We start from the raw sequence: 27,647 nt of genomic DNA, 5'->3' as shown, positions 1-27,647 counted from the left end.
AAGGGCCCCAAGCACAGTTTTGAACCTGCAACCCTCTTGCTGTGAGGCAGTCTTAACCAAAAAGTAAAAATTATTTCAAGGACAATTGATTAATTGTGCAAATATTGTTACTTATACAAACAATGAGGAAGCCAGTGTCAACAAAACACAGGTTTATCTGCAAACTAGTCTCAGTAATAAGTTAAGCCTGCTTCAGCCGGTGTGACCTGACTGCCGGTAATAGCCGGAGGGAGTGAGAGTCATGCCTCCGGTTATAAAAAGCACGCCGTTGGTCGAAGTCGAACCAGTTGTTTAGTTTACAACCGTTAGCCTTTGAATTCAGTCCCGTCACAAGACTCACGACGAGCATCCTGTTCTGCAACTTCACACTAACAAGTAGAGCCCATAAAAAAAGAATGACAGTGATACAAAACAAGAACGAAACTTTATTTAATTTTGTTCCCCACTTGTGTTAAACAAGCTGCTCATCATCATCATCATCATCATCATCATCATCATCACATTCTTCATCATGGATGGAGACAAGCTTCAAGCAAGAGGTGCACAACAGAAAGGCACGAAAACTGTCGGGAGGGAAGCGATCGAATGAACAGAACAGAGGATCACATCGATGAAATGGTGTGAATTAAATATTACTCTTCGTACTTGAAATGCTCACCCTGTTCTTTGTCTCATTTGTTAAACCTTTTGAAATGACAAGGGAGCAACACTATGATTAATTCACCAAATACTCAAATGTTAAGTTTACATTTCAAGAAAATAAATCTCCCTAACATGAGTGACATAAAACATAAAACATTTCCCAAAATAAACAACAATAAACTGGTCCCAATGCTGGTAAAGTGTCTTAGTCAGTGTCCCTTTCATCAAACTACAATTAATGTGCAACAGTGTCTCATTTAGGAGTTTAATTTTATGTTACATGAAGGTTAAAACAACGTGGCGTCTGGGATTTGAATGACAACAGTGGAGCTTGCTCGTTACATTCATCAATAATCAACGTCATTCATTCTATACAAGAGAGTAATTTACACGTATACTATTATACAGCACAGAAACCGAGAGGGAAAAAGCCTCTCTGGGGAGGAGGAGGAGGAGGAGGGAGGAGGGAGGAAGGAGGAGGAAGGAGGGAGGTCTCTCTGGAGGTGGACGGCTACTCACAGCCATAAATTTAATTTTCAAAACATGCAGTCTACAATCAAACGATGCAATATTGATCATAAATGTTTTGGTACTCGATTCAGGTTATTGGCATCAAAGCAAAAAGGGGGTAAATTTTAAACTGTGTACGAGAAATAAGCTATTTTTTTTTAGGCGAACAGAAATGAGCGGGAAACTTTGGGATGCTTTCGGTGCACTGACGGGCAGGAAAGGTGTTTTTTAAGAGCTGTAAAGGGTTGAAAGGGTGCAAGAGGCAGAAGAAGAAGAAGAAGCAGCAGCAGCAGGATTATACAGACTGGTAGCCAGTGCGACTCTTCCTCCGGCCAATCAGGTAAGAGATAAGCACAAGGATGATTAAGAAGCTGAGCGCCACGCCCACCGCAATGGGCACCAAAAAGCTCAAATCAGAGTCCAGGAAGCATTCCTCAGCTGACAAGACAGACCGGAAGAGAGACAGACAGACAGACAGACAGCAGGTTAGTGGTTTAGTCAGCAGAAGACATTACTCAGAGAAGGGATTTAGGATATTTACAGTCAACCAAGTGTTAGAGGAAAGAGCAGCAGGAAAGGAGATCCTATAAAAAGCTGAAGAGGTTTAGAGGAAAGGGTTATTAAATATTACAGAGGCACAAAAAGGAAATCACTCAAGTGTTTATTACTTATTAGTATAGACTTGTTTGTGAACATTAATGTCAGGCAGGATAAGTGAAGGAAGCTCTTAAAAGGAATAGTCTGACATTTTGGGAAATATGCACTCTCATGTCTGTCAGTTCTATACAAACACCCCAAAAATATTCATTATCTTCAGACTTGAGGAGCTGTTTCATCAACATCATTTAATGCCATTCAGGCGTTTTTTGGCATATGCATCCAGTAAAACCCCGACAATTAATTTTTACACTACTGATTTTGTACGGATGAAACAAGTAAGAGATAATGTACAGCGAGCCGGTCATTGTTGTGAAATAAACCCCGACGGGGCGATGCAAAGACCCGGACGGGGCGATGCAAGGACCCGGACGGGGTAGATGCATGGACCCAGACGGGGGAGATGCAAGGACCCAGACGGGGGAGATGCAAGGACCCAGACGGGGGAGATGCAAGGACCCGGACGGGGCGATGCAAGGACCCGTATGGGGCGATGCAAGGACCCGGACGGGGCGATGCAAGAACCACGACGGGGCGATGCAAGGACCCTGACAGGGCCCCGACAAGGTCTTGCATCAATCGCTGTACATTATCCCGCTTATTACACGGCTACTTACTTAAGAAATCAATAATTTTACACAAAAAAATGGTGCTCCAGAGCCCGAGATCAGAACTGCGTCCATAGCAACGGTCTGCAATAAAGAAATAACAGGCCGTAGAACGCCGTGATTGACCAATCATAATTCAGTATTCAACAAAGCAGTGTAATAAATGAGATATAACATGTTAATCAGTGAGCTTTAGAGTTTAACAGAGCCATGCTAGCAGATTCCCCGTTTCCAGTCTTTGTGCTAAGCTAAGTTAATTTAGCTCGGTATCAACCTTCTCATCTAACTCTCGTACATTTCCCAAAACGTCACATTATTCTTTTATGAATACAGTCAGGAAGTCAACAGCACTAAACACTACATGGAAACGTCAATACAACACGTTGGCAAATTTTTAGTCAAAGGCAGCGATTCACTGACTATCCTTTGAAGAGCGTTAAAGAGTTAAACGAGGAAAGTTGAACTAGAAAGACTCGTAGCCGGTGGCCATGTTTCTCTTTCTCCCGATGAAATAGGCCAACAGCACGATAAGAATGAGAACAAGCAGGGCAACTCCGACAGCTATGGGAACAAGGAAGCTCTCCGCATCGGACTGGCAATCCTCAGCTAGACGGGAGTGAAGAGAGCAGAGAGGTGAATGTCTCATAGGTTGAACAGAAGAAGTAAAAAATGTTAATGGTTAGAGCACGAACGACTGGAAGAAAGACGTAAAACTGCTAGATTAAGAAGTTTTGCAAAAGCAATAAACATTTACTCAGGTGTCCAGGGCAGCAATGCATTTTTATTTCCATAAATCTTAAAAGACTAAAAAAGCTCCACTTCAGTCTGACACACAATTTGAGATCAAATGCATTATCGCTAACAGCATGAGTGATTGGAGATGAAATCATTTCTATCCACATAACACACATGAATTGATCTGCAACAAGATGGTCTTGCAGCACAAATTCCCTTTACTGAACATGTGTGTGTGAAATGTCCTCAACTAGTGAAGGGAAATAAACCAGAAAAGGTTTCTTAGCAGTATTAGCGAGTTATTGAATGAATAAAATAGAAATCATAAAGCAAGGCACAGTTGTCATGATGATAAACCTGGTAGATGATTTATTGAGAACATTGAGAAATAAAACATTTATACTAGTGCTGCAAAACCATCTTTATAATTAAGGCAACTGTACAAAGCTGAAATACAACAAGCAACAATCACAAGCAGAAAAAAATAATCAAAGCTCATATTTGATTTCGAGCTATTACTCATACACATGTATACGTCCTGGGAAAGCTAACTCTATAAGCAACTTAATGCGACTATTCAGTGTAGTTTACTGCCTGCTTTGCTCCAGTCCTGAGGAGTTGGAACAAGGATAACAGTACACCGCACTCTGCTAGAATGAAGCAACAATACACAGCGACTACCATGTGTAACATTGGCTTTCTAACATTACAGAAACACACATTCTGGGGCTTGCCTCCGTCCCTGATACGGCATCAATCTGCACTAATTCCCTGCATTAAAAGCTCCTGAAAACCCGCGTTCAGCCTCTTACTATGAGCGACTACATGAAAACACAACTTTCTATTTCACATGAGAATATAATCTCACACTTCAGTGGTTCTTTTTTTAACAATTTGGGTATCAAAATCTGAAGACAGGTGTGGGGTTGCTTGTTCTTTGCCAACACTGTTGAATTAAAATGGGTCAGAACACACCCACATGGTCTTGATGGAGCAGATAAGATGAGCTTTTAAAGGAATAGTTTGACATTTTGGTAAAAACACCCTTTTTGCTTTCTTGCCGAGAGTTAGATGAGGAGATTGATACTACCATACCAACATTAGAGGTGCTGGTAAGCAAGATTTGTTTCCTTTGGACAGAGTCGGGCTAACTTTCCCCCGTTTCCAGTCTTTATGCTAAGCTAAGCTAACTATCTCATAGCTATAGCTTCATATTTAGCAGGCAGACATGAGAGTGGTATCAATAATCGAACTCTCGGCAAGAAAGCAAATGAGCATATTTAACAAGATGTCAAACTATTTGAATTGAACTCTTCATGAATAAATAGGACTTTTTTTTATTGTTTCTTTTCAATCATGAATATTCAATGTTGCAGAGAAATACTTTGAATTAGAGCTGCAACGATTAATCGATTAGTTTTCAACTATTTAATTAATCGCCAACTATTTTGATAATCGATTAATAGGTTTGAGTTATTTCCTAAGAAAAAAAAGTCAAATTTCTCTGATTGCAGCTTCTTAAATGTGAATATTTTCTGGTTTCTTTACTCCTCCATGATGGTAAACTTAATATCCTTGAGTTGTGGATAAACAAGACATTTGTCATCTCGCTTTTTGGGAAACACTGATCGACATTTTTCACCATTTTCTGACATTTTATAGACCAAACAACTAATCGAGAAAATGATAAACAGATTAATCAAGAATGAAAATTGGTAGCAGCCCGACATCGAACCAATGTTTTCAGGGGCTTTAACCTCTCCTGATCCGGCTGCAGCCCTCAGAGCTCAGGCAAAGCCTACACCTATACACAGGTGAGATAATGAGACAACAGTCTCAACACAATGCTAAAATATAAAGAGCGCCTTAGTGCATTTATATGTCAATATCCACATAAACGTGAATATCTACACTCTCCCTTTTCTAAACCTAATGCCAAAAAGTATTGTGAGAAAGAAAAAAAAAAACAGTTGACCTTTCTTTTTCAGATGTATTCTCTGACAGGAGCGTGTGCAAATGTGAGAGACCTTTTTATAAACAGCGGACACTTTGACGAGTGGCAGAGCAGGGAATGCACAGGTGTAATCAATAACACTAACGAGGACTTGTCAGTTACAGAGCCTTTACATTTAAATGAGCCAACGCTAATGTCATTAGTTCTACCTGGACTTTTACTGCTTGATGCCTGAATGTCCTCCACGTTTCAACAACAAACACATTCCTAACATGATTGGAGCCACATAATCAGGACAATAATTCCAATGTTTCTCCTGCTCTACAGGGGCCAACATGGGCTAAAGCATAATTCCCTTGACTACTCTCCTAATGGAGCAGACCTTCATCCTTAATTAATGAATGTTCTGGGCACAAAGGAAGAAAGCTAATGTGACCATCTTTCTTTGATTTGTGGAAGAAATGATGTCATAATGTGAATAATTATGGGGATGAAAAGTCAAACCTTAAAGGAAGTAAAAAACGAATGGTGCCTTCAAATGGGGTCGTGTTCAGCGTGTTCACGAGAAGAGTCCATATGAACGCCCCCCTCTGGTGGTATTCACAACCTTGTAAGTAGAAAGCTTCGTGTTGTGGCGTGTTTGTTGACGTTGTCATAAATGGGGGAGGCCATGGAAGTTCATTTTTCCGTACACAATAAGTGAATTTATTGTTATTTTTGTTGTATATTGCAAGTCTTTGTAATTTTATAATATGTCTGAGGCCAATGTTGATATTTCCAACTGACTAATGTTTCCTCTGTCATCATGACTTTGCATTTCCTGCATTATGTTACCCACTTGCCTCTGTGGCTTCTAGACGCCGACAGTAACGTTAATATTGACGTAGCTTAGCAGCGACTTAACCACTTGAACACCAAGCATATTGTGTACACGACTTCCCATGTTGTAAACACAAGCTCACGAGTTTCATTTGAAGGCACCATAAAATGTGCACAAAGATTAAATAATGACAAAGAAAACAAAAAAGGGAATGTCTGCAGAGCAAGTGCAGGATCCTAATTTAAACTGTCACACATCTCTTACTGAAAAATGTGTGAAACATTAATGTCCAGAGGCTTTTGTAAATGTACAAGTGTACTGTACCTGTATATATTGAAAGTCACCTTTCATGTGATTATAATAAAAATAGGTTGGGTGGATGTTGCACTTGCTCGTTAACAAAAAACACAACAGAAAGGAAAGACAAGACATTCAGAAATCAACAAAAAATAAACATTGGGGATAGACAAGTTTGGTCCTTGAGGTAAAACACCAAACTATCCATCTATACATGGGTTTTTTACTCCTTACTATAGTATCATTAAAAACCTCTTGAGGCAACTGCAATTCAAAAATGCTCCATGTGCATTGCATGCCTCATAATGACCAATAACTTCAATGCTGCATGTTTTTTCCAGCAGAAATTTGACTTGTGAATTTTTAAGTTATTTGCCAATTAAACAATTGCACATGAAACCCAAGGACCAGTCTTGGGAACCCCGTGGTATCGATTGCAGACTGGATTTAAAGTGTCTGATATCCAACATAAGTCTTTCTTCGACCAATCACGTAAGCGATCACTACAATGACAATCAAGCCAGCCAGCGCAGCGCCAACAATGATTGGGATTAAGATGCTGGTGTCATCCAGTGAACATTCATGGGCTGCAGATAAAGAGAGAGTCAGTCAACAGGTGGAACAGCAACACGGCAGGATGGCAGATTATCTGCCATCAGATGTGTTAAAATACAACACTTCATTTTCTCCACTTTAAAGTTGTCACATAACACTGTGCTCATTTGAATGAGCATCTTTGGCATGATAGATGATAGTAGATGCACTTTATACGAATGAAGACTTGCATAGATAGATGGACATATTCGGATGTCCGAATATGTCCTGCCATATTTGCTGTGTTGCATGAGAACGGTACCTGCGACTAGCATAGCGTACAAACTGTAGTTTTTCTGTCAATGATGTCTTCGTTGTTTACATAACTCGCAGGAACACAAAATGTCGCCACATCACCTTTGACCGCAGGTGCAGGCTACTGGTAAACTACGCCGCGTTGTCTTTGAGCTGCAGGCTACAGGTAAGCTATGCTGTGTCTAAGCATGCTACGATAACTATGTAATCAACTTAATGTACGATATATGATATTGCAGTTGCACTACATTGCATTGTAGTGTTGTGTGTGAGATTTCGACCTACGAAATCAAAAGCTCATTTCGATCGATTTCTGATTTAGAATGAAAATCGTGACACCCCTGTTTGACAACCAGTAATTTTAAGTATGTGAAATCAAACACTTTCCCTCGGGTGTTAGATTAATATGAAGTTAAAAAAGCACTAGTTATTACAAAGGCTGGGTGGCGGCAGTCTGTGACTACTTTTCTAGCTCCAAAACAAATCATGTCAGTGCTACAGATTCCCTGTAAAACTGTACATTTTAATGTGTAGTGCAAAGTTTAGTATCAAATAGTTGATTGCACGTCATCTTTTATCGCTGATTAAAACAAAATGTGATTGTGATCTTAAATGTTTTTATGTTTCCTTTGAGAAAATTTATTGCATTAAAAACATTTTATGATTATATTATCAGACATAGAGACTACATCTATTCTGGATAAAATAACCTTTTAACTAAGATACTGTCGGTTCCAATATTTTAAATGACACCCAGCCCTAGTACAAAATAACAGTATAATCTATTTGGTTGCTTCGAACACAACAAAGATCATCTTGCTTATTACAACCTCTAGAGTCATCAGACTCTAGATATGAAACAGTTTGGTCAGCAGAGTCTGTTTTAAGAGACATTAAAGAATAACCTACCTGTACTGAAAACACCCTTCTTGACTCCAAAGGGCTGTACTTGAAGGTCGAAGGTGTAGATGGTGAGCTGGCTGGTGATGGTGTAGTTCTGCTCCTTGTTACACATGTAGGAGCTGCCGACGGCCGCCTCCCACAGACTCAGGTTGGTGTTCACTTCAGAAAACGCCACACCTTGAAACAAACACAGATATTAAAAGGGAAAACTCAATATTAGCTTGCTTTTCAGTGTGGTGTCTGGTCTATGTGTGTAGATATGATTCTTCTAATTACCAGAGCTCGTCTTTCCGGTGATGTTCAGAGCATGTAGGCGGAATTTCGTTGTGTCCTGTTAAAAATGGAAAATAGAAACAGAAAATATGCATCAAAAGAGTTCATTTCCCTTCTCTTTTTTCAGGGACGAGTGATACTCTCAGCGAACATTTCACATTTTGTTGCAGCCTGTCTAGATGGTGTCATAAATAACTTATTTTATCCGACCAACACTCAAATAGTCAATTCACTGTGATATAAGACAAGGAAAGGTAGCAAATTCTCACATTTAAGAAGATGGGAATGTACAATGTTTGGCATTTTCTGCTTGAAAATGGACTCAAATGATTAACTGATTATCAAAACACAAATATAAATATATTATACACACATATCTGAGTTTAGAGTAAAAAAAAACATACACATAGGATTATTAATTGGTGTGAAGCTGATCATAACCTTTCAACTACACCTGAAAACTACATCTGAAAAATTGTCTTTAATGGTGCCCAAAATGTTTTTAAAAATTGAAAAACAGAAGATTCTTGGTTGTCGTCCTTTAAACAAATGTGACCAGGCAGGTTTATCAAACTTACGTTGGCGAAAGTGAGCGTGATGGACATTGCGTTGGACACCAACATCAGCAGACTGCTGTTGACTCCACATGAGCCAGAGACGATGGTCCCGTTGGGCTCAAAGTTCATCTAGGGACATTAAGGGAAGAGAAGGGAATCAAATCAGTGAAACAAATAAACTGTATATCATCTGGAAACAAGATTACATTATAATTCTGCATTTATGAACATACCTCTTCTTTCATGACACCAACCCGCAGGCCGAAGTTGGCCATCAGACAGGCTGTGCTGTTCTCATCAGGCTTGATGCTGTACGTCCCAATGGTGGGTGCGGGGAGGGTGGGGGTCGGGGGGGTGGTAGGAGGAGGGGTAGTAGAGGTTGTGACAGGGATAGTAGAGTTTGTGACAGGAGCAGCAGGAGTCGTGGTGGTGGGGGGTACGGGGGTTGTGGGAACGTCAGCATCACAAGAAGTGACTGTGTGAGAAGAACAGATAATGAATGTTAACAGGAGAGAAATATCACAGGCAGGATGAGACGCGACGCTGCATCTGCACTTACTGTTTTCACTTGTGCTGTTGTTACTGACAAAAGCCTGTATGAGCACGTTCCACAGCGTCTGATTGACTGAGTCAGCTTCGATTGTTTCTTTGCTCTTGCATGAGTAGCAGGTGTCCAAGCCTATATCTGGGAGTTGAGGCTTCACGGCGACAGTCGCGGTGTCTAAAAGAAATTAAAAAAAAACACATCAGCATCAGTACAAGACCTCTCATGTACGGGTGTATTTTTTGTTTGCACGGTGTAGAAGTTACCATTTAATGCAGAATTAGGGAAGACGGTTGCGTCGCTGAGGTTGTAGGAAAAGGTGATGGTGTCTGCCTGGTACTTTTCTCCGCTGATGGTGAAGTTCACACTCCAGGAGTGTCCTTCTCCAAAATTAAGCTTCAACGTTGAGCTTTTGGCATCACATGTACTTCCACTTGTTGTGACTTCTCCAGGAAGTTCAAACTCGACTGTTGCACTCTAAAAGAGAGCAGAGTTTAAACTTATTTAGATGTCATTTTACACATTTTTTTTCTTTTTTAAGTGCAAGAGAAGCAAGTGAATACAGGCCAGTTAACAACATTTTGTCAGGGGATGAGAAAACAAAGGTGATGTTGATTTGTGTGTGTCTTGTGTATTCTAGACAGTGGGGTGGAGTCTGTATATCATTATACAGTTCCTCATCAGCTTAAGCACTTCCCCTGTAAACATGGCATTAACATTATTCTAATAGGTCAGGGTCTGGCAGACAGCTAATATGAAAGATCCATTACAGTTAATTATAAATACATGTTCTCAAAATGTCATACATTTCTGTGAGCTGCTTTCTATAGCACAACAACTCACTAGTGAAAAGACAGGACTTAACAATCGCAGGATATGTTCCAGGAAAACTCACTGACTGAAATGCTGAAATAGCAAGAATCTATTTGCTTTGTAGTGACTCCCCTCATTTCCCTTTTCCATGTTGACGTTTGCTTCCACATGAGTAGTCACGCTGTGGAGTAAGCCTGATAAGAGTGGAGCTGCTTTGCTATATTGGTAAACTAGTTTCATAAGGATACTGTGTAGCCTGACGTGATAAATATACCAAACAGTCGGATATAGTAGAAACATCATGAGGTTATTGTGACTACTCACCTTATTGTCAGCTACTTCATAGGAGACTGAGAAGTTGACCATTAGATTGGCATAGAGGCATAACTTGTTGTCTTTGTCTTTGACATTCACCTCAGTGCCATGTGACAGCTGGAACGCTGAAAAGAAAAAGAAAGAAAATTACTATATTTTTCTTATTCTAATTAATTATTAGGCAAGTTGGAATTTAATGGGTTACTGTCTGCACTGAAAATATAGCTGCAAAAAGTGGAAACTCATTGACACTTCATATGAAGACCATCTGTTCCAATGTGAGAGATAATACCCACAACATTTTTAAGCAAACAACCACCAGTACCTCCATCCTCCAGCTGAGATCGGATGACCTCCACAGCCAAGGCCGTGTAAATTACTATAATACAAGTTTGATCAGGGACTTATGTGACCGTGTTTAGGCTACCTGTCACATAAGTGTATTTAAGAGCTATTTCTTTTGTACGGAAGGATGCACCGATACCAATAGCGGATCGGATATCGCACCGATACTGACTCAAATAGCTGGATCGGATATCGGTGACAATGGGGCCGATCTATTAAATTAAATTCTATGTTTATATACTATATACATAATAGACTTAAATTTGAATTCCTGTTTAAGTTTTTACCAATTTGTTGCTGCATTAAAAAGGATTACACTTGAATTGTAATTCCTGTTAATTGTGATGTTTGGTTTTTTTATCAAGTTGCTGGTGTATGGTTTATTATTTAAATAATAAATTACTATTAGATAATTTCATATCAGGTCACATTTTGTTTTACAAAGTTAGGATAGCAATGTTGAAGTCAAGCCTGATGTTTCCTTATACATAAAAGAACGAACCCAGTCACTTCTACACAGTGAGGCATACAGGTTATTGATTTAACACTGGTATCGGATCGGTACTCTGTATCAGGACTGAAAAAGTTGGATCGGTGCATCCCTCCACATGACCACAAGTAATACTGATATTCTAAAATGAAAGTACACTCTTCAAAAAAACATACATAAATCATACTTGCAATAAAGCCCTGTACTAATCCACAGGCTCTGTATACAATTAACAGAAGAGAGGCCAAGGTCCATTCAGATGTACAATATAGTTTTACCAGTATGCATGGTCATCAACTCAACAACAGCTGCCTGCTACAATCTCCAAGTATCATAAACTCATAAAAGCACACATGACATGACCTCAAACTCACACAGATGTTTGTGATCTTGCTATAAAAATACTGTATTTTTTTTACTGAAGGCATAACATTAGTTACACGTCACCTGACAATATTTGGTCAACACTTGGAACAGATTTGTTTTTGGTACATTGAAATCACAGGTATCATATTTTGTGACCTAGTTTATGGGAACACCGTTTTTGTTGACGCCTATCAAAAATGCAGCAAGTGATATCATGAAACATTTATAGTGGAAACAAAGCTGAAATTCCTCTTAAAGGTCACAGAACCTGATGGGTCACATAATCTGGTGCAACACCATAGCCTATCTGTCAGCACTGGTTAGCAAAAATGTAACTAGCTAGTATCAACCCAACAGAAGAATTAACTCATTTAAAACGCTCATCTGAAATAAAAAAATAAAAATAAAAATAATAATCTTGTTTAAAGTGATGACTGTTTCTCTTTTAATATCCGCAGCTTTTGAGTATTAATATATTATATACCTAGTAACTAGCTAGTATCAACCCAACAGAAGAATTAAACTGGCTTTTCCCTTAAGTCTCTCGTTTGGGAAACTTCTCTCAAAAGGACATTGTTTATGGTCTTGTCATGGACAATAACAAAGATGACTTTCTGGTGAATAACATTCTCATTCTTGGACAATTTTATTTTCACAAATCCAAGTATATGAAAGTGAAACCTGGGTTTAATGTGTTTCATTCTGAGTTTTGTTCTTACATAAAAGCCCTTAAAGTCATGAAAAACAAAAATGCATTGAAACTTCTTAGTATAATAGAAGAATATGAATTAAAGCTACAGCCCTTAATTTAATTTATTATTATTTTCATGTATAATTTTACATATTTTATTTGTTCTTGTTCTGTATGCACATTGTCCTTTTACTCTAATGCAATGATCTATGAGCCATGTTGTTTGTAAATCTGAATTTGTTCAATAAATAAAAAAGAATTAACTCATTTAAAACGCTCATCTGAAATAAAAATAATAATAATAATCTTGTTTAAAGTGATGACTGTTTCCCTTTTAATGTCTGCAGCTTTGGAGTTATAATATATTAATTTAGTGAAACTATACTGCTGTTAACTAGTATCTAGCTAGTATCAACCCAACAGAAGAATTAACTCATTTAAAAAGCTCATCTGAAATAAAATAAAAAAATAAAAAATAATAATCTTGTTTAAAGTGATGACTGTTTCCCTTTTATCTACTTTACCTGTTTTACTTGCTTTATTATATACTTTACCTGTTTTATTTGCTTTATAACTGTGTGTGTTTTACCTGTTATATGTTTTACCTGCCTCGTTAAGTCTTGTCAAGTATTTGTTTTAAAGCACTGACCAGAAGTGGTCTATTCTATTCTATTCTATTCTAATATCCGCAGCTTTGGAGTCTTAATATATTAATTTAGTGGAACTATACTGCTTGTTAGCTAGTATCAACCCAACAGAAGAATTAACTCATTTAAAAAGCTCATCTGGAATAAAAATTATAATAATAATCTTGTTTAAAGTGATGACTGTTACCCTTTTAATGTCTACAGCTTTGGAGTCATAATATATTAATTTGGTGAAACAGACTTAAAAACAGATTTTTCCCAGCTGCAATAACACGTTGGTCACTTTTGTGTCACTTTTGCAATGTAAAAACTGTAAATCTACTGTTTCGAATATGTGCAATAATATTTGCTGATCACTGTGCAATAATTATATAATTATCTGACGGACACTTTGTGCAATAATCTGGTAAAACTGTCATCTCATCAATATACATATTGTATTTTTATATTTTATATTGTATTATCTTTATATTATATATTTATTAAATATATATATATCATATTACATATTTATATTGCACTATCTCTTTTTTTATTGCATTATCTTTTCATTAGCACCTATGGGATTGTCTAAATCTAATTTCGTTGCAGTACACAATGACACTAAAGGGCTTGACTCTTGCACTATACTGCTGTTAGCCTGTTAGCTTGTTAGCATTAGCTTGTTGGTAATGTGTCCTGGCAGTCACGTGCTAACTTACTGTAACCTGCCAACGTCAATGCTAATGCTAACTGTATTAGCATGCTAACTATATTAGCCAGTTAACATCATGTTAATGCCTTTTATCTTGTGACAACGGAGTTTTAGGGAACATATTCCACTGTTACCCGTTTCTAACGTTATTAAACAGCATAAATGACTCAGATAGTTTCACACTAAAACAACAAAGTGTTATCTAACAAGTGAGCTAACAGCTAGCTTAGCTTAGCTAGCTAAGTAGGCTAACTGTCCAACACATTATATTTATTATAACGTTAAAAGCTATCTTTATAGTCACTGTCAGTGTCATAGTGTGGTTGTTAAACGTCGGTGTGAAGAGATAAAGAGCAGCTGTGATGGTTTATAATGTTTATTTAGCTGCTTAAAGACTCTTAATGATGTTGTTGACGTAGGAAACAATTAGCACTCAAGCTAGCTTCATTAGCACAACATCAGCTGTTTTAAGGCCTGTGCTGTAAATATCACATTTATATCTATAACATTACAAACAACACAACTAATAGATGTGTTTTAAACATATATATTGTTTTCCAGAGCAGTATTTAGCCTTATTTAGCCAGTATTATCACCAGGCCCCTTAAGTTCAGCTTTAATCTTCGTCACTTCGCAGAAAACAGATGATTGTTTTTCTTCTCACTTGTTTTCTCTTTTGATTTAAAGACTTATTTAAAAGGTGATGATACGTACCGGTTCCGAGGAAGGCGAGGAGTAAAACAAATGCAGCATATCGATACATGATGGCTCAGTATGTGTTGGAGTGTCAGCCACCAGAGAGAGGGAGGAGATGAGAGAGAGAGAAGCCCGACAGAGACGCTCAGTCAGCCGGATGAAGAGATGAAGATGAGCCGCCGAATGGACCCGGAAATCAGAGTCATGTGATGACAGGGACGGTCTCAACCAGAGAGGGAGGAAGTCTCTCCTCCTTTGAGTTAATTATTGTACATTATATTACCAAGGCTCACTTGAATGTGAATGTTTAATGGCTTCAGACATACTGCTTTAATACAAGACAGTGATAAACTGGGGGAAAGAAGTTGGTAAACTTGTGTTTGGTGGATTATTTGTCTGTTGTTACAATGCTAATTGGCATTTTATTTTACATCGTTGGAAAGCCTGTTTATTTACCTTCACAATAATGTCCAACTTGTAAAGATCATGCATTTGTGGGATGAGCAGCACAGCTGATTATGTGGGTAGTGCCCAAGAAAAATTTGCCAAAATGCTTGTTTTTAGTTGTTTGGTGGATTGGATGATTGAACTCTATCAGTAACAAACAAGACATATTGGCTATTTTACACTTTATTCATTTAAAGGGACTGTTTGTAACTTTCAGAAATGTTTGTTAACAGCGACACCTCTTAAGTCAACGAAAGTCAGCGTCCTGTTGCTTGCGCTTGTGCTCGCTCTACATAGACATGAACGAGCATCACTCAACAAAGTGAGGCGACACACGTCAGCTAAAAGCACAATATCACTCTATATTTCAGCTGCTTGGCAGTAATGTTAGCTGACCAGACGAAGGTCTCTCCATGAATCAATGCTGATCCTAGTGTTGGCTTTTCCTGCCTCAGCCTCCCGACCGCGGTCAGAGGGAACATGGGAGACACCGGAGTTTTGGTCGGAGACGATAACGTTTCTCGCTGCGGAGCCCCATCACTTCACAAGACACGGGAAACCTCTGTTGGTCTGGAGGAGCTGCGGCAGTTATTTCTGCACAAACGTCCACTGAACATTCACTAGATATTCTCAGAGCTACGAAGTCTTCTGCAGTGTGTAGTGTGCGCGCATGCACGTGAGGTGGAGCAAGCTGAGTGAAGGCAAGCAGGTGGCAGAGGAGCAGAGACTCCGGCTCTGGAAACCAAAGCTACGGTCTCCCCCGCGTACTACGACCGCGGCCAACACTGTTTTGCAAGACGGGCTTCACTAGATAGAACTTTGCGGTTTTGGGGCTTCCGTGTAGTTTGTGTTGAGTCTTGTCTGAACAGCGTAGCCACACGCGAGCGTGCATATGCGAGCGCACACGGGACACCGACCCGGGTGATTTATATGTGTAAAAAGTTACAAACAGTCCCTTTAATACAAGACAGTGATATGTGTTTGGAAATTAATGATTAATAAAAAGAAAACCCAGATTGAAACAGTTATTTTAATCTGAAGCAATAAATCTAACAGACTCATACAAACAAGGGCATGTCTAATCAATCATATTTGTCCTCATGTGTTGAGGAAATCCACTCCCATTCCCCCACTTTATCAGCAAGGCCTGCACAGGGAGACATACAAAAAAAATAATAGTGTGTATATGGTATGACACCGGGAAGAAGATGGGGGGGAAATGGCCTCTGATGTCATTGTGCTTTTAGTATACTTTTCTAAGGGTTAACAAAAAAACCTAAAAAGCAGTTGACTGTCAGATGAGATCATTTAAAATGTCACTTTTGTGAAGTATGTACAAAAATGTACAAAGACAGAAGAAACTTAAATGCATACACTTGTACAACTGAAGTGTTTTAGCAGCTTGAATACACCCTATAACAAAAAGAAGTGCTCCTTTTTTTTGGCACAAACTCTGCTTTGAACGCTTCATGATCACAGCTTTATCAGATGGCCTTAAAAATTGTAAAACTTTGCTGCAGGATCACACAGATATTTCCCCTAAATTGTCAATTCCCTATTATGAATGTTAGCCCAATAGTCCCACATTTGACACTGACTGAAGAAAACAAGCATCAGTTTAATTGTTTGATCCTTTTTCTCTCTCCAGCGTGTGGTACATTTAGAGCATTGTTAAGTGTGTCAGCATTTGCTTGGGATACTGAGTGAACAAAAAAACTAAAAGTGACTTGATAACAAAGAGCATATTGATTCAAACTATGGACAAAGAAGGATCTAAGTTTGAAAATAAATATTTTTCCTCTCCATTAAAAAAAAGAGCAAACGGAACCACATCTGTGTGTCTTCTTTGTTGTGTCCACGGTAGCCCAACTCTCTCAGAGGCACTGAGAAATATGGATAATATTCTCTTTTCAATGGGCATGCAGTCCACAGGATCACAAGACCCCTGACAACAATCCTGTGGAGCAGTATCCATTCACTTGTCGGTCGCTGGGTTGAAGATGATAATGGTTAACATCCACTGGAGCAAAAGATTTAGAGACCAATCACCTCAGCATGAATGGACCATCTGCATCTCTTTTTTTTTTCTCAGTCACTTTTTCTCTCTCTAAGCCACATAGTTGTACTGGTTGGGGTTCTCCTTGTCACGCTCCATATAGTCCCTGTCAATAAGAGACTCTATCCTCTTCTTCAAGTCAGCAGGCTGAAAGGGAAGACGACGGAGAGGAGGCAGAAGTCAACACATTGCTGGTTATTTTTATACTGTGAGGTGTGAGGTAATCACAGTGAAAAGCAGACTCATGTAAGCCATGGTATTCCCCCAGAGTAACTTATTATACAAAACTCAACACTGGCAGTATTGTCAGCTAATGGGGGTGGTAGCTTGTTGGCAGGGAAGGTGCTTCTATAACCCAAAACAGCCTGTACTAAACAGGATTTCACTTAAACAACCCCTACAAATGTACTTTAAAAACAACAGGTTATTGATGTAGTTGCAGGCCGATAAGTAACAAGAAATAGGAGTATAGAAATTTCAAAAATATTTCTAAGCACATTTAGAAACAGTGTCTAAGTTTCATAGTTTGTCCACCACAGAAACAGAAAAGTACAACAATAAAATTTCCCACTAAGTACATATTGTGGGCAAAAATCAGCATTGACCCCCAAAAATCCAGTATCTATAATCCTCAAATGTTTCCTCTATAATTAATAGGGTATAAATGTTAATCTGGTACATAATGAAAAACTGAACAGTTGGTTTTAAATTAACAAATTAACTGTTGCAGTGTATGGGTCAAGATGGTTAAGGTTCGGCATTGACCTTGAATAGTTTAAAGCCCTGCCACACCAAGCCGACGGTCGGCCGTCGGACAGTTTGGGGCCGTCGGTGAGCGTCTGTCGGCCTAGTTTTTGTGGTGTGTCCCACACCGTCGGCTCTAGTCTGCCCGTGTCAGAGTTTTTTTAGCCGATTCAGCATGTTGAATCCGTCGGTGACAGAAATCACTCTGATTGGCTGTTCAGTTTAAACGAATCAGTGCAGGAGAAGAGAAACGGACGTGAGGAAAGCAAGCCAACGAGTAAACTCAAGAGGAAAAACACAGAAGGCTCTTCTCATTTTTCATCTTTATCACATCTGATCATTCCAATACACGGATATTATTTTAAGTGGCGAGTGAGAGTGGTGTGAAAACGGTCGGCAAACACCACTTTGTTTCATGTACGTATCATAACAACGGCTAGTATATACTCAGTCCTCAGTCTTCCAGTTTCCCTTTTTGAATGATGAATACAGACTACCGCCACCTGCTGGTGTGGACAGTTATTTCATCTCACGCAGGTGCGGGACACACGTGGTAGTTGGCCGTCGGCTGTAGTCTTTGCGGTGTATTCGAGTGCAACTTTTTGGCCAAGACAAAGGCGATGTGAGGCGACGCAACTGGTGGCCTTCGTTGCCGCTAGTTCTTTGATGTCGGGTTAGCGTGTCTGGGGCTTTAAGGTCAGGCATTGACCTTGAATGGTAAAGGGTAAGATAGGTTGTCCGGCAGCGAGTCTCGCAAGAGTTTTTGCACTTTTCTGCAATGCAGGTTACCTTCTAGACACAACCCAGTGTATGTGAATAGCATAAGATGACAGGAAATAAACATGGACCCAAGGTGTTGACTAGCAATGCAATTGCTTTGAGACAGTCTATAAATCAATGAAACATTTGTATGTGAATAAAGCGATTCAGTGTTGTGTTAATCACCTTGACGGGGAATTTGAGCTGGTTGTACACTTCAGACATCAAGAGGTTATGGCTCAGAGTCTTCCTCATCTTCATGATCCGCACGATGGCAGCATCAATCTGATACTGACGATCCTGAAAGACCCTTTCTGTGGTGCTGGCTTGCTCCTCCACCTGAGAGAAAACAATTAGTTAAAAGAATTCACCAAAAACACAGGAAGTGAGGAAACTACTGCAAGATAAAAATCATACCGTTTCTTTCATCTGGATCTGGTTTATTTTGATCCTGAAGAGCTTGTGTCTGAAGTCGTCGTTGCAAGAAAACTTGTCCCCGTCCTCCACATCTTTGCTTTTTGGGATTTTGGTGAGGACGCGTGCTTTTCCACAAGCGAGTGACTGCAGAGTCCGGCGCAGCTCACTGTCCTCTGTAAACCAGCAGACACACAAACAGTGTTTTAGATCAGTGGTGCTGCATAATGAGAGCTCGACAGCCCTTGTTTCTTCATCAAAGTGCTGAACTTTGATGTGATCACAAACAGACCTATTCCTGTCGCCAGTTTGATCTCCTCCAGGGTGAACTCCTCTCCTTCGTTAAACATCAGCAGCACAAGTGTTTGGAAAAGTGACACCTGCAGCTCCTTCTTGCCCTTTTGTAACAAAAATCAAAGAGCGCAAATTAACATCACGCTGTATTCTGTGAGAACACACACCGGAGCATTCTCTATTAGTCATCTACCTCTTTAAATTCAGCTTTTAAGACACAATGGCCGAGTGTTGATTGCCACTGCAGCTTCCTGCCACTGTGTTTGCCCAGGTAGAAGGTCTTGAAGATCTCCTGCAGTCGCACCATCTGGACAAAGATAACAGAGGCGTTACAAAGCAACATTCGGTATATTTATTGCACGGCAGGTTATAAAAACAATATGTTCCCCATAAATGTCTATATTTGTTCAGCACTAACCTCAGCAGGCAGGTGAACTTCCATCGGGACATAGGTTGGCCAGTAACCCATCGTGAGGATGTTCACCGTCAGCTCAATGTTGCCAGGAATGTTTTGGCACTGCATATACTGCAGAAACACAAATGATACAGGTGTGATATCCACTTGCCACATTACATTGTAAGCTTTAGGTTTACAAGAAAACTCTTCCTGTTGGTGGAGGTTCAGATAAAAAAACAGCACAGCGTAAAAACCACAAGTTGCTGAGGACATGCTGTTTCAGGTGTCGGCGAGTCAATGAAATATGATCCATGGATCCCAGTCTGAACAATAAATCAGTTTGAAGGCTTACTGGATTTCAAAACAATGCACAGTGGTTTGTAATAATATGAGGAGGGATTTTACAACTCTCTCATGGGGGGTTTCTTGTTGGGTCTCTAAAACTATAGAGTACTATCTAGACCTGCTCTATATGAAAAGCATCTTGAGATAACTTCTGTTATGATTTGAAGGTATATAAAAGATAAATTTAATTGAATGCAGTCAGTAGAAATACGCTATTAACATCACCAAGTATTTACCAGATAGAGCTGAAACGAATTTGTCAATTAACGTTAAAATAATATTTGATGTCAACATGAACATTCCCTTGTTGCAGTTTCTACAATATGAGGATTTGCTGTTCTATTGTTTTTTGGTGATCATTTTTTTTTTTGGGGGGGGGACAGCTGATCAGATGAAATGAGACATTTGAAGACGTCACCTTTAGGAAATTATGATGTGCATTTTTCACCATTTTCTGAAATATGTATTTAAGGTATAGTGTGTAGGATTTGGCGGCATTTAGCGGTGTGGTAGCAGACTGTAATCCAACTGAGTACCCCCCTCTGCTCATTCCTCCCTTTCCAAGACTGCGGTAATGTGAGCCGCCGAGTGCAAAACCTTGGTAACTCCATTCACATCACTCAGAGGCCATCCTTACCATAATAACAGGACTTTAGGAGAAACGGAAGTCAGACGGCGGCTGGCGGTACCACGGTTTTGCTCTCTGCGGCTCACGTTACCGCAGTTTCACAAGCATGTCGGAGAACTACGGTGGCTTTCAGGTGACGTAAAAACCCAAAAGTCTCTCTCTAGAGCCAGTGTTTGGTTTGTCCGTTCTGGGCTACTGTAGAAACATGGCGGACTCAGTGAAGAGGACCTGCTCTCTGTGTAGATATGAAGGGCTCATTCTAAACTAACGAAAACACAACGATTCTTAATTTCAGGTGATTATACACTAATGAAATCATAGTTATGAATATGTTCAGCGATTAATCAAGAAAGTAATTGGCAGATTATTCATGAAAATTATCTTTAGTTGCAGCCCCAAGTATTCGATTGACCAAAGCAGTCCATTGTCAGAAGACATTGCATTGTGTTGTGCCAGGTTCAACGACTCTACAGCCGTCTGTATCTGGATCTCTACTGTGTGAACACAGAGGGTCAATTGAAATGAACGAGGGGGCTGCATTTTTCCCCGCATAATCTAGCTGTAATAAGAGTCAAATATAAAACTCACACGGACGCTCTCACAGATTTAATGTTGTTCTCACCTGTTTGAACTGCACCATGATGTCTTTAGAAAGCTCCATATCCTTGAACATCCCCTCCAGTTTGCTGGTGAACGCTGCTCCACATTCTGAGGAAAAAAACACCACAAGGTCACAAGTCAGTGTACATTCAGGGTCAAGATTCCCTTTCTGTGATTTATAGTTCACATTGTTTGTGTGTGTTAAGAAGTGACACTGATGGATTAAACTCACCGTGTTTCAGCTTTGACAACATCGATTTTTCAGCATCGACAGAGGCGCTTTTTCCAACCAGCAACCTCTTGGCCAGATCCTTTTTGTAAAAGGCTTCAAAAACATCTTTTCCTACAATGATGACACATTATTACGTTAAGAAAAAAAACACACAGGGGAGGAAATCCTAAACTGAAACAAATGTGATAGTAAATATTACCATAGATGAATCTAAAAATAATCATGATCTTATCCAGCATCTTCTCCAGCTCCTCGTCTGTTGCTTCTTTGTTTCCTGCCCTCAACTTTGAATCCACATGTTTTGCTGTAAAGTGAATTTATAGTACGTTATTTCATGAAGATTATGATATTATATTATATTTACCGACGGTGCAGCAGTTTTGAATGGGGGTGAATGCTTACTGACCTATGAGCTCTGCAGGTTTATTTGGCCGTTTGTTGATGAATGTTTCGAAAGCCTCCTTCATGGCGTTGACGAACTTCTCGTTCTTCATGAAGCAGATGTCGATGACATGATCCACCTTGTCCTTGAAGTCCAGCAACTCTTGCACCATCGTTTTGTCTTTTTCTGGATTGATTACGATTGTGCTTCCAAATGCCTAGATTTACAAGACAAACAGTTAGAAACAGAAGAGCTCAGCGCCTTCATCACGCATCATCTTCAGACTTTTATCACTTTTAATGCTGTCATACCTTGATGTACTCTATCCAGTGCTGCAGGAGGACCTGAACGCCACCTCGCACTCGACTGAAGAGCTGATAGAGGAGAGACAGATCCTGAATTCTGTTCTCATCCAGCAGGTGAGTCAGCCCTGGAAGTTTAAATCAACAGAAGGTCAGAGGTCAGATCTCAAACTGCTTTTATACCCTCAAGACTCAGTGTGTAATCAGGCAGGCAGCATACTTACTTACTGCTGTAATGTGACTCGTGTTTATACAAAGTATTTGCTGTTGTGTACCTTTTTGCAGAGTAGCCGTGAGATGTTCACCCAGCAGCTGCTTCTCCACAGTAGCAATGAGCGGTTTTCTGAGCCGGGGAAAAAAACCCCATTCAAGTCACAAATGAATCTTTGTCATTGTGTTTTACTGCAAACTGAATAGTGCAGTCTATCACTCACTGTGTGCTCTGGTCTAGATATGTGATGACTCTGTCAGCCTCCTCCTCTAAGCGCTTGCTGACATGATGGAGATAATCTGGTACCTGCAAAAAAAAGAGGAAAAGCATAATGTCATCTATTTATATAAACTACTTTGAAAGATACTGTAGGTCTCAATGACTTCTATCTCTCATCTAATCTTCAACCGCTTATCAGGGGTCGGGTCGTGGGGGCAACAGCTCCAGCAGAGGACCCCAAACTTCCCTTTCTCGGGCCACATTAACCAGCTCTGACTGGGTGATCCCGAGGCGTTCCCAGGCCAGTGTGGAGATATAATCTCTCCACCTAGTCCTGGGTCTTCCCCCTGGCCTCCTCCCAGCTGGTCGTGCCTGGAACGCCTCCCTAGGGAGGCGCCCAGGGGGCATCCTTACCTGAAGTTGCCTGGCTAACCCCAAATCGTGCTTCGTAGTACAAGCCTCTGATGTTGCAAGTCAAGTTTTAGATGCATAAATATTATAATAAACACAGGACATATGTTAAAAAAGGGGGAGTCCAAGGCACTCTTCTGGCAAAAATTAAAAACCCTTTATTCTGAATAAAGGCTTTTTATTTTATTTTTTGTGTACCCCCATCAAAGATCACCTTCATCACACTGATTTGAACTTCCAAGCACTCTGGACTCTTTCCCTTTTTTGAAGACACAGGACATATACCGTGTAATCAGATTGTCTATTGTCTGACCAGTTATTCATTGAAATAACAAACACAGAGGGCCCAGAGTACGAGGGTCACATAAATCACCTCTCTCTCCTGCATCAGCCTCTGTCCCTCTGCAGCATACAGTCGATTAGTTTCCTCCAAAAAGCGTTGCTCAAAGGAGTCTTGATAAATCTGTCAGGGACGGAGAGAACACAGGTTTCATTAAAGCCATTTGTCAACAGGAAACTGACAACTCATCACACCCCTGCATCAGGTGATGACCACAAGCGAACACAGCTGCAAGAGCCACACTTCTCTTGTAGTTCACAACAAAGATACAGGCTTTCAGATACAGATTCACACCAGCTGATCATTATTAAAACAATAATAAGATGGTCAGTTACCTGCAAGTCAGAGAGCATGCTCAGCAGGCTCCTCAGTAGACTGCGGTCTATCGCCTCTCCATTTCGCTCCCTCTCAATGAGCAGCAGGATCCCGTCGATGGTTTTACTCTGGACCTTCAGGTCACTGATGATGTAGAACCTGAACAGCTCCAGACCCATGTCCCTGCACGACACAGCAGTTTGTTCAAACACACACACTTTAAGACAGAAATCAGCCTCATAATGTTGCAGAGCAGCTGACATCAGATCATGAGCACTCACCAGATTGATGGCAGCATTGAATTTTGTAAAACATAGGTGCGGTCCAAAAACAAAAATATACTCCTAATCATGATCTGTAAAACAAGGACAAACATTCACAGTTAGAAAGAAGCACTAATGACAAGGTGATTCTTTTTTTGTGATTTTTACACATGAAAATCAGATTACTCATCACAGTCTGTGAAAACGGTTGTATGATGTGGCTTTGCGGGAGCTTTCTGAAGTCTGACATAATAACCCTGATCCTGAATTGGGTTTCAGACAATGTCTCTTACAAGCCCCCTAACTCTATGGAAGTGCAATACTAAATCAGTGGAATAACCATTTAAACATGAAAAAGAAATAAACAAACAAATTGCATGGAAAGTGAGGTTATGTTGACCGATTTTCAAGGGATATGAAAACTACCACTTGACTTTATATTAAAGTTGCTAAATGTGAGATTGGGAGCATTTCTATAGCCTCTGCACGGCTGTCAACATGGCGACAGCTGAGCCGGCGACTCGCAGCTAACGGTGCTAACGGTGCTAACAGTGAAAGCAACAGCAACAGTGCTGACAGAGCTAACAGTTTTAACCTGGGGGGGAACCGGAGGGTGGGTGCTACTCTTCTGCAACGGTGCTGTATGTCGGGACGGCAATATCAGCTGTAACCGTTGTATGAGAGCAGTGCAGAGTGGCAGCCATGAGCTAGCCAGTCGGGCATGCTCACATGCACTAAAAGCATGCATGGCCGGCCCGGCTAGACTTGGCGTGGCAGTCGGTGTTACACGGTGGTCGAGCACACACCGAATACATAACTTTCCGACGATGACGGAGGATTTGGTATCAAAGCGAAATAAAAAAGCGCCTATTTTGGATTTAAACCCAATGTTATAAGGGAACCATAACGTTAATGAGGTAATTGGCGTGCGGAGGACAGATTGGTCACAATCGGTGTGCACGGCGCAGGGGCTACGGGTGGAAACCTGCGACTCCGCAGCGAAAGCTCGACCGGAGAGGCCAGACACACAGCCACCTGACTGTACAGATCAAATTAACACATCTACATATATTGACCGTCATCTTTTCTTCTAAAATGCTCGGTGTAATCGGTAACACCGGTGTTGTCACAAGTTTATTAACCAGTGGGACATTTTCCTCACCGTGACATCCCTATAAAGAACGGAGAAGCTCGGATTACAACACAGAGGGAGAGTTACTTCATTCTCTTCTCAGGTAGACATTACTCCTCTATATCTTTACATAGCAAATAGTGGCTATATTAATGTTCTGAATATCGTATAGAGTACTTTTAAAGTTATAAAACATACCATTTGTCTGCAGTGATCCTGCCAGCACTTGTCAATTTTCTTTAGGAAAAGCACACTGTCCAGGGCATCCGTAGGAACAATGTTAAGGGAAAAACAGCTTTACTGCAACATGACTGCATGATCAACACTAAGCTATATAAAATAAAGTAAGATCCACAAATAAATAGAAACTGTGAAGGATATTCTCTGAATTGATCAATTTGTGCCTTGATGTGGTCTTCACACACGGCCCTCAGCTGTTTGTAAAGCTTGGCAGATATCTTATGGGAGCACAGGTTCTCAACAGCCTGAGGGGACAAAAACAAAGAGTAAAAAAAAAAGGACAGTTTCTACGTCAGTGAGCTTCCTCTGAGAGGTCTGTAGTGATACCTGATAGAGCTCCTCTAGATTGTACTTGATTGAAGTGCTGTTCTGTATGGCCTCCACCGCCTCCTTTAGCTTCTGCCAGGTCTCCTGCGTGTAGTTTTCAGGCAATTTGGGCTTTTCTGTGAGCAAAAACACAAACAGTTGTGATAACACTGTAAACTCTAGCTAGCAGGCCCTGAACGACAAACAGTGGACCACAACGCTGCTGCTGCTGTGTCACCGGTGCTATTTTAATACAAGCGTGTTTGTTTCTATTTAAAGTAGAGCCAGATGATAGTGACAAAAATCTAATATCTGGTTATTGAATTGTGTTATCAGACATGATATCACCTGATTCTTGTAATACAAAGATATGACTCTGCAATATGTTTATTACTGATAAGAATGAGTCATGATATTCATCTATAAATCTCTACACAACTCTCTCCTCTCTGCATCTTGCAACTGCAGTAAACAAAAACGTAACATATTCTATATGTACGCACTAAACTTGGCAGGTATTTTATGCTCCTTTTAAATTGAAATGAAGTGCAAACTCTTCAAACCAGATTGTTTTACTATCTGATGTTTTTTATTACTCCTTTAATTATTTCTATTAACTCTATTTGTTGCTTGATCGCTGGTTGTCGGACTATGAATGTCTCTGGTTTTCAGGTTTCTTGTGAAAAAAAAAAAATTGTGATTCATCAACAAATGGCCAAATCTAATTTAAAAAAAGAAAAAGAAAAAGTTAAATATGGCTGAAATCATCATCTCAATATTACATTATATAATACTTTAATATTACAGAAAATATGTAAATATACACCTATTTTTTTCAGTACTTGTGTACATAACAGCTCTGTCTATTCCTCACCTTTATTTGTCCAGCTTTGTTGTCCATGTCCCTAACTGTTATTTATATTTTTATGTAAGCACACGAATAAAAAAAAAAATGATTCTGAAATTCTCGAATAAAAACTAAATTAAATTACATATAAACTAACTAATACTAAACACAGCAATAAAACCCTGAACATCTTGTAAATATTCACTGTGCAATAATAATATGAGTCGTGCAATACCTGCAGAATGTGAATGTCTTGTGTGTGGTATGTGTGTTTTATTATTAATTTTTTTTTATAGTTTTAGAGGCATGTTGTTGTCTATGTTTCTTGCACTTTTTAAGGATTGCGTTTAAATTTCGTTGTACTTGTACAATGACAATAAAGATATATTCTATTCTATATTAAATAATCAACATGACGTTCAAGGCAATAGCCTGAGTTTCACTGTTATGAATTACACCAGGCCCAATTCTTTATATATGTGTCAAACTACTTTTATAACTTAATTTAGTTAGTTTTTAATTATTGCTTGCTCAGAATCATTAATTGGAAATCAAATCGTGATAATATGGATTTGCAAAAAATATTATACACAGTATTATCCAATAAGCCTCAGTCTTTTTATAGACTTATCAGCAAATTCCTAATAGGAGTTTTAGAGCTTATTTGACTGTTTTAGTTATGTTAAATGAGCACTTAAAATTAACTGATCATTTCTGATAAATATTATACACAATAATATCCAATTATCACCAAGCCTCAGTCTTTTTATAGACTTATTACAGATTCCTAATAGGATTTTTAGAACTTATTTGACTGATTTAGTTATGTTGAATGACCACTTAATTAACTGACATTTATGCCTAAATGTCTTCTGACTGAGCTAACAGTCATCTTCATATTAACACATAATTGTTACCAAGGTGAGTAGTCAAGGAAATGTTTAATTTTGATCAAGTTTGACCAAATCTATGACATTTTTGACACCTTTCTTAGTTGTTATTAATGTTAATATGATGGTAGAAGCTGTAATGCAGCCTTCAGGACCAAGAAAAAGACCATCCTATCCTAATTTAAGCATGTATTATTATCACAGTGTCTGGGGGACTTGTTAGCAGTTTTAAAGGTCCCATATTGTTCTCATTTTCAGGTTCATACTTGTATTTTGTGTTTCTATTAGAACATGTTTACATGCTGTAATGTTCAAAAATCACTTTATTTTCCTCATACGGTTTGCCTGAATATGCCTGTATTCACCCTTTGTCTGAAACGCTCCATTTTGGTGCATTTCAACGGAATTGCAACGGAATTGCGCTGCTAGGCAACAGCTTGGGTCCATGTTTACTTCCTGTCAGCTGA

General features: G+C 39.5%; 2 protein-coding genes across 4 annotated transcripts in view; both read right to left on the bottom strand.

Annotated features, from left to right (window-relative positions):
- Nucleotides 1–405: 405 nt before the first annotated feature.
- lamp2 (lysosomal-associated membrane protein 2) lies at nt 406–14,693 on the bottom strand. Of its 3 annotated transcripts, none has more exons than XM_037779725.1 (9): nt 14,425–14,684; nt 10,487–10,602; nt 9,616–9,826; nt 9,365–9,526; nt 9,039–9,280; nt 8,827–8,934; nt 8,252–8,306; nt 7,982–8,152; nt 406–1,590 (listed from the first exon to the last, which is right to left on the bottom strand). In XM_037779725.1, exons 1-9 carry the CDS (start codon nt 14,471–14,473, stop codon nt 1,448–1,450), a joined length of 1,257 nt encoding a protein of 418 aa, XP_037635653.1. In that variant the 5' UTR covers nt 14,474–14,684; the 3' UTR covers nt 406–1,447. The 3 variants fall into 3 exon arrangements, with proteins under 3 accessions (XP_037635653.1, XP_037635654.1, XP_037635655.1); XM_037779726.1 differs by lacking the exon at nt 406–1,590 and adding an exon at nt 2,582–3,023 and having other exon boundaries at nt 14,425–14,693; XM_037779727.1 differs by lacking the exon at nt 406–1,590 and adding an exon at nt 5,090–6,810.
- A 1,172-nt stretch (nt 14,694–15,865) lies between these two features.
- The window catches only part of cul4b (cullin 4B), a 13,297-nt gene continuing 1,515 nt past the window's right edge, over nt 15,866–27,647 (bottom strand). The window contains exons 2-20 of the mRNA XM_037780542.1: nt 25,465–25,580; nt 25,279–25,382; nt 25,096–25,165; nt 23,784–23,857; nt 23,523–23,685; nt 23,221–23,310; nt 22,441–22,523; nt 22,282–22,349; nt 22,016–22,134; nt 21,729–21,921; nt 21,522–21,626; nt 21,323–21,433; nt 21,113–21,198; nt 19,539–19,646; nt 19,314–19,427; nt 19,119–19,224; nt 18,830–19,002; nt 18,599–18,751; nt 15,866–17,056 (exon numbers count right to left, since the gene is read on the bottom strand). Coding sequence (XP_037636470.1) covers nt 16,961–17,056; nt 18,599–18,751; nt 18,830–19,002; nt 19,119–19,224; nt 19,314–19,427; nt 19,539–19,646; nt 21,113–21,198; nt 21,323–21,433; nt 21,522–21,626; nt 21,729–21,921; nt 22,016–22,134; nt 22,282–22,349; nt 22,441–22,523; nt 23,221–23,310; nt 23,523–23,685; nt 23,784–23,857; nt 25,096–25,165; nt 25,279–25,382; nt 25,465–25,580 — 2,132 coding nt within the window. The 3' untranslated portion in view covers nt 15,866–16,960. The remainder of the gene's footprint in view (nt 17,057–18,598; nt 18,752–18,829; nt 19,003–19,118; nt 19,225–19,313; nt 19,428–19,538; nt 19,647–21,112; nt 21,199–21,322; nt 21,434–21,521; nt 21,627–21,728; nt 21,922–22,015; nt 22,135–22,281; nt 22,350–22,440; nt 22,524–23,220; nt 23,311–23,522; nt 23,686–23,783; nt 23,858–25,095; nt 25,166–25,278; nt 25,383–25,464; nt 25,581–27,647) is intronic.

Source organism: Sebastes umbrosus, chromosome 9 (genome assembly GCF_015220745.1).
Source record: "Sebastes umbrosus isolate fSebUmb1 chromosome 9, fSebUmb1.pri, whole genome shotgun sequence".
NCBI lineage: Eukaryota > Metazoa > Chordata > Actinopteri > Perciformes > Sebastidae > Sebastes > Sebastes umbrosus.
This window is presented reverse-complemented; position numbering and strand designations above follow the sequence as displayed.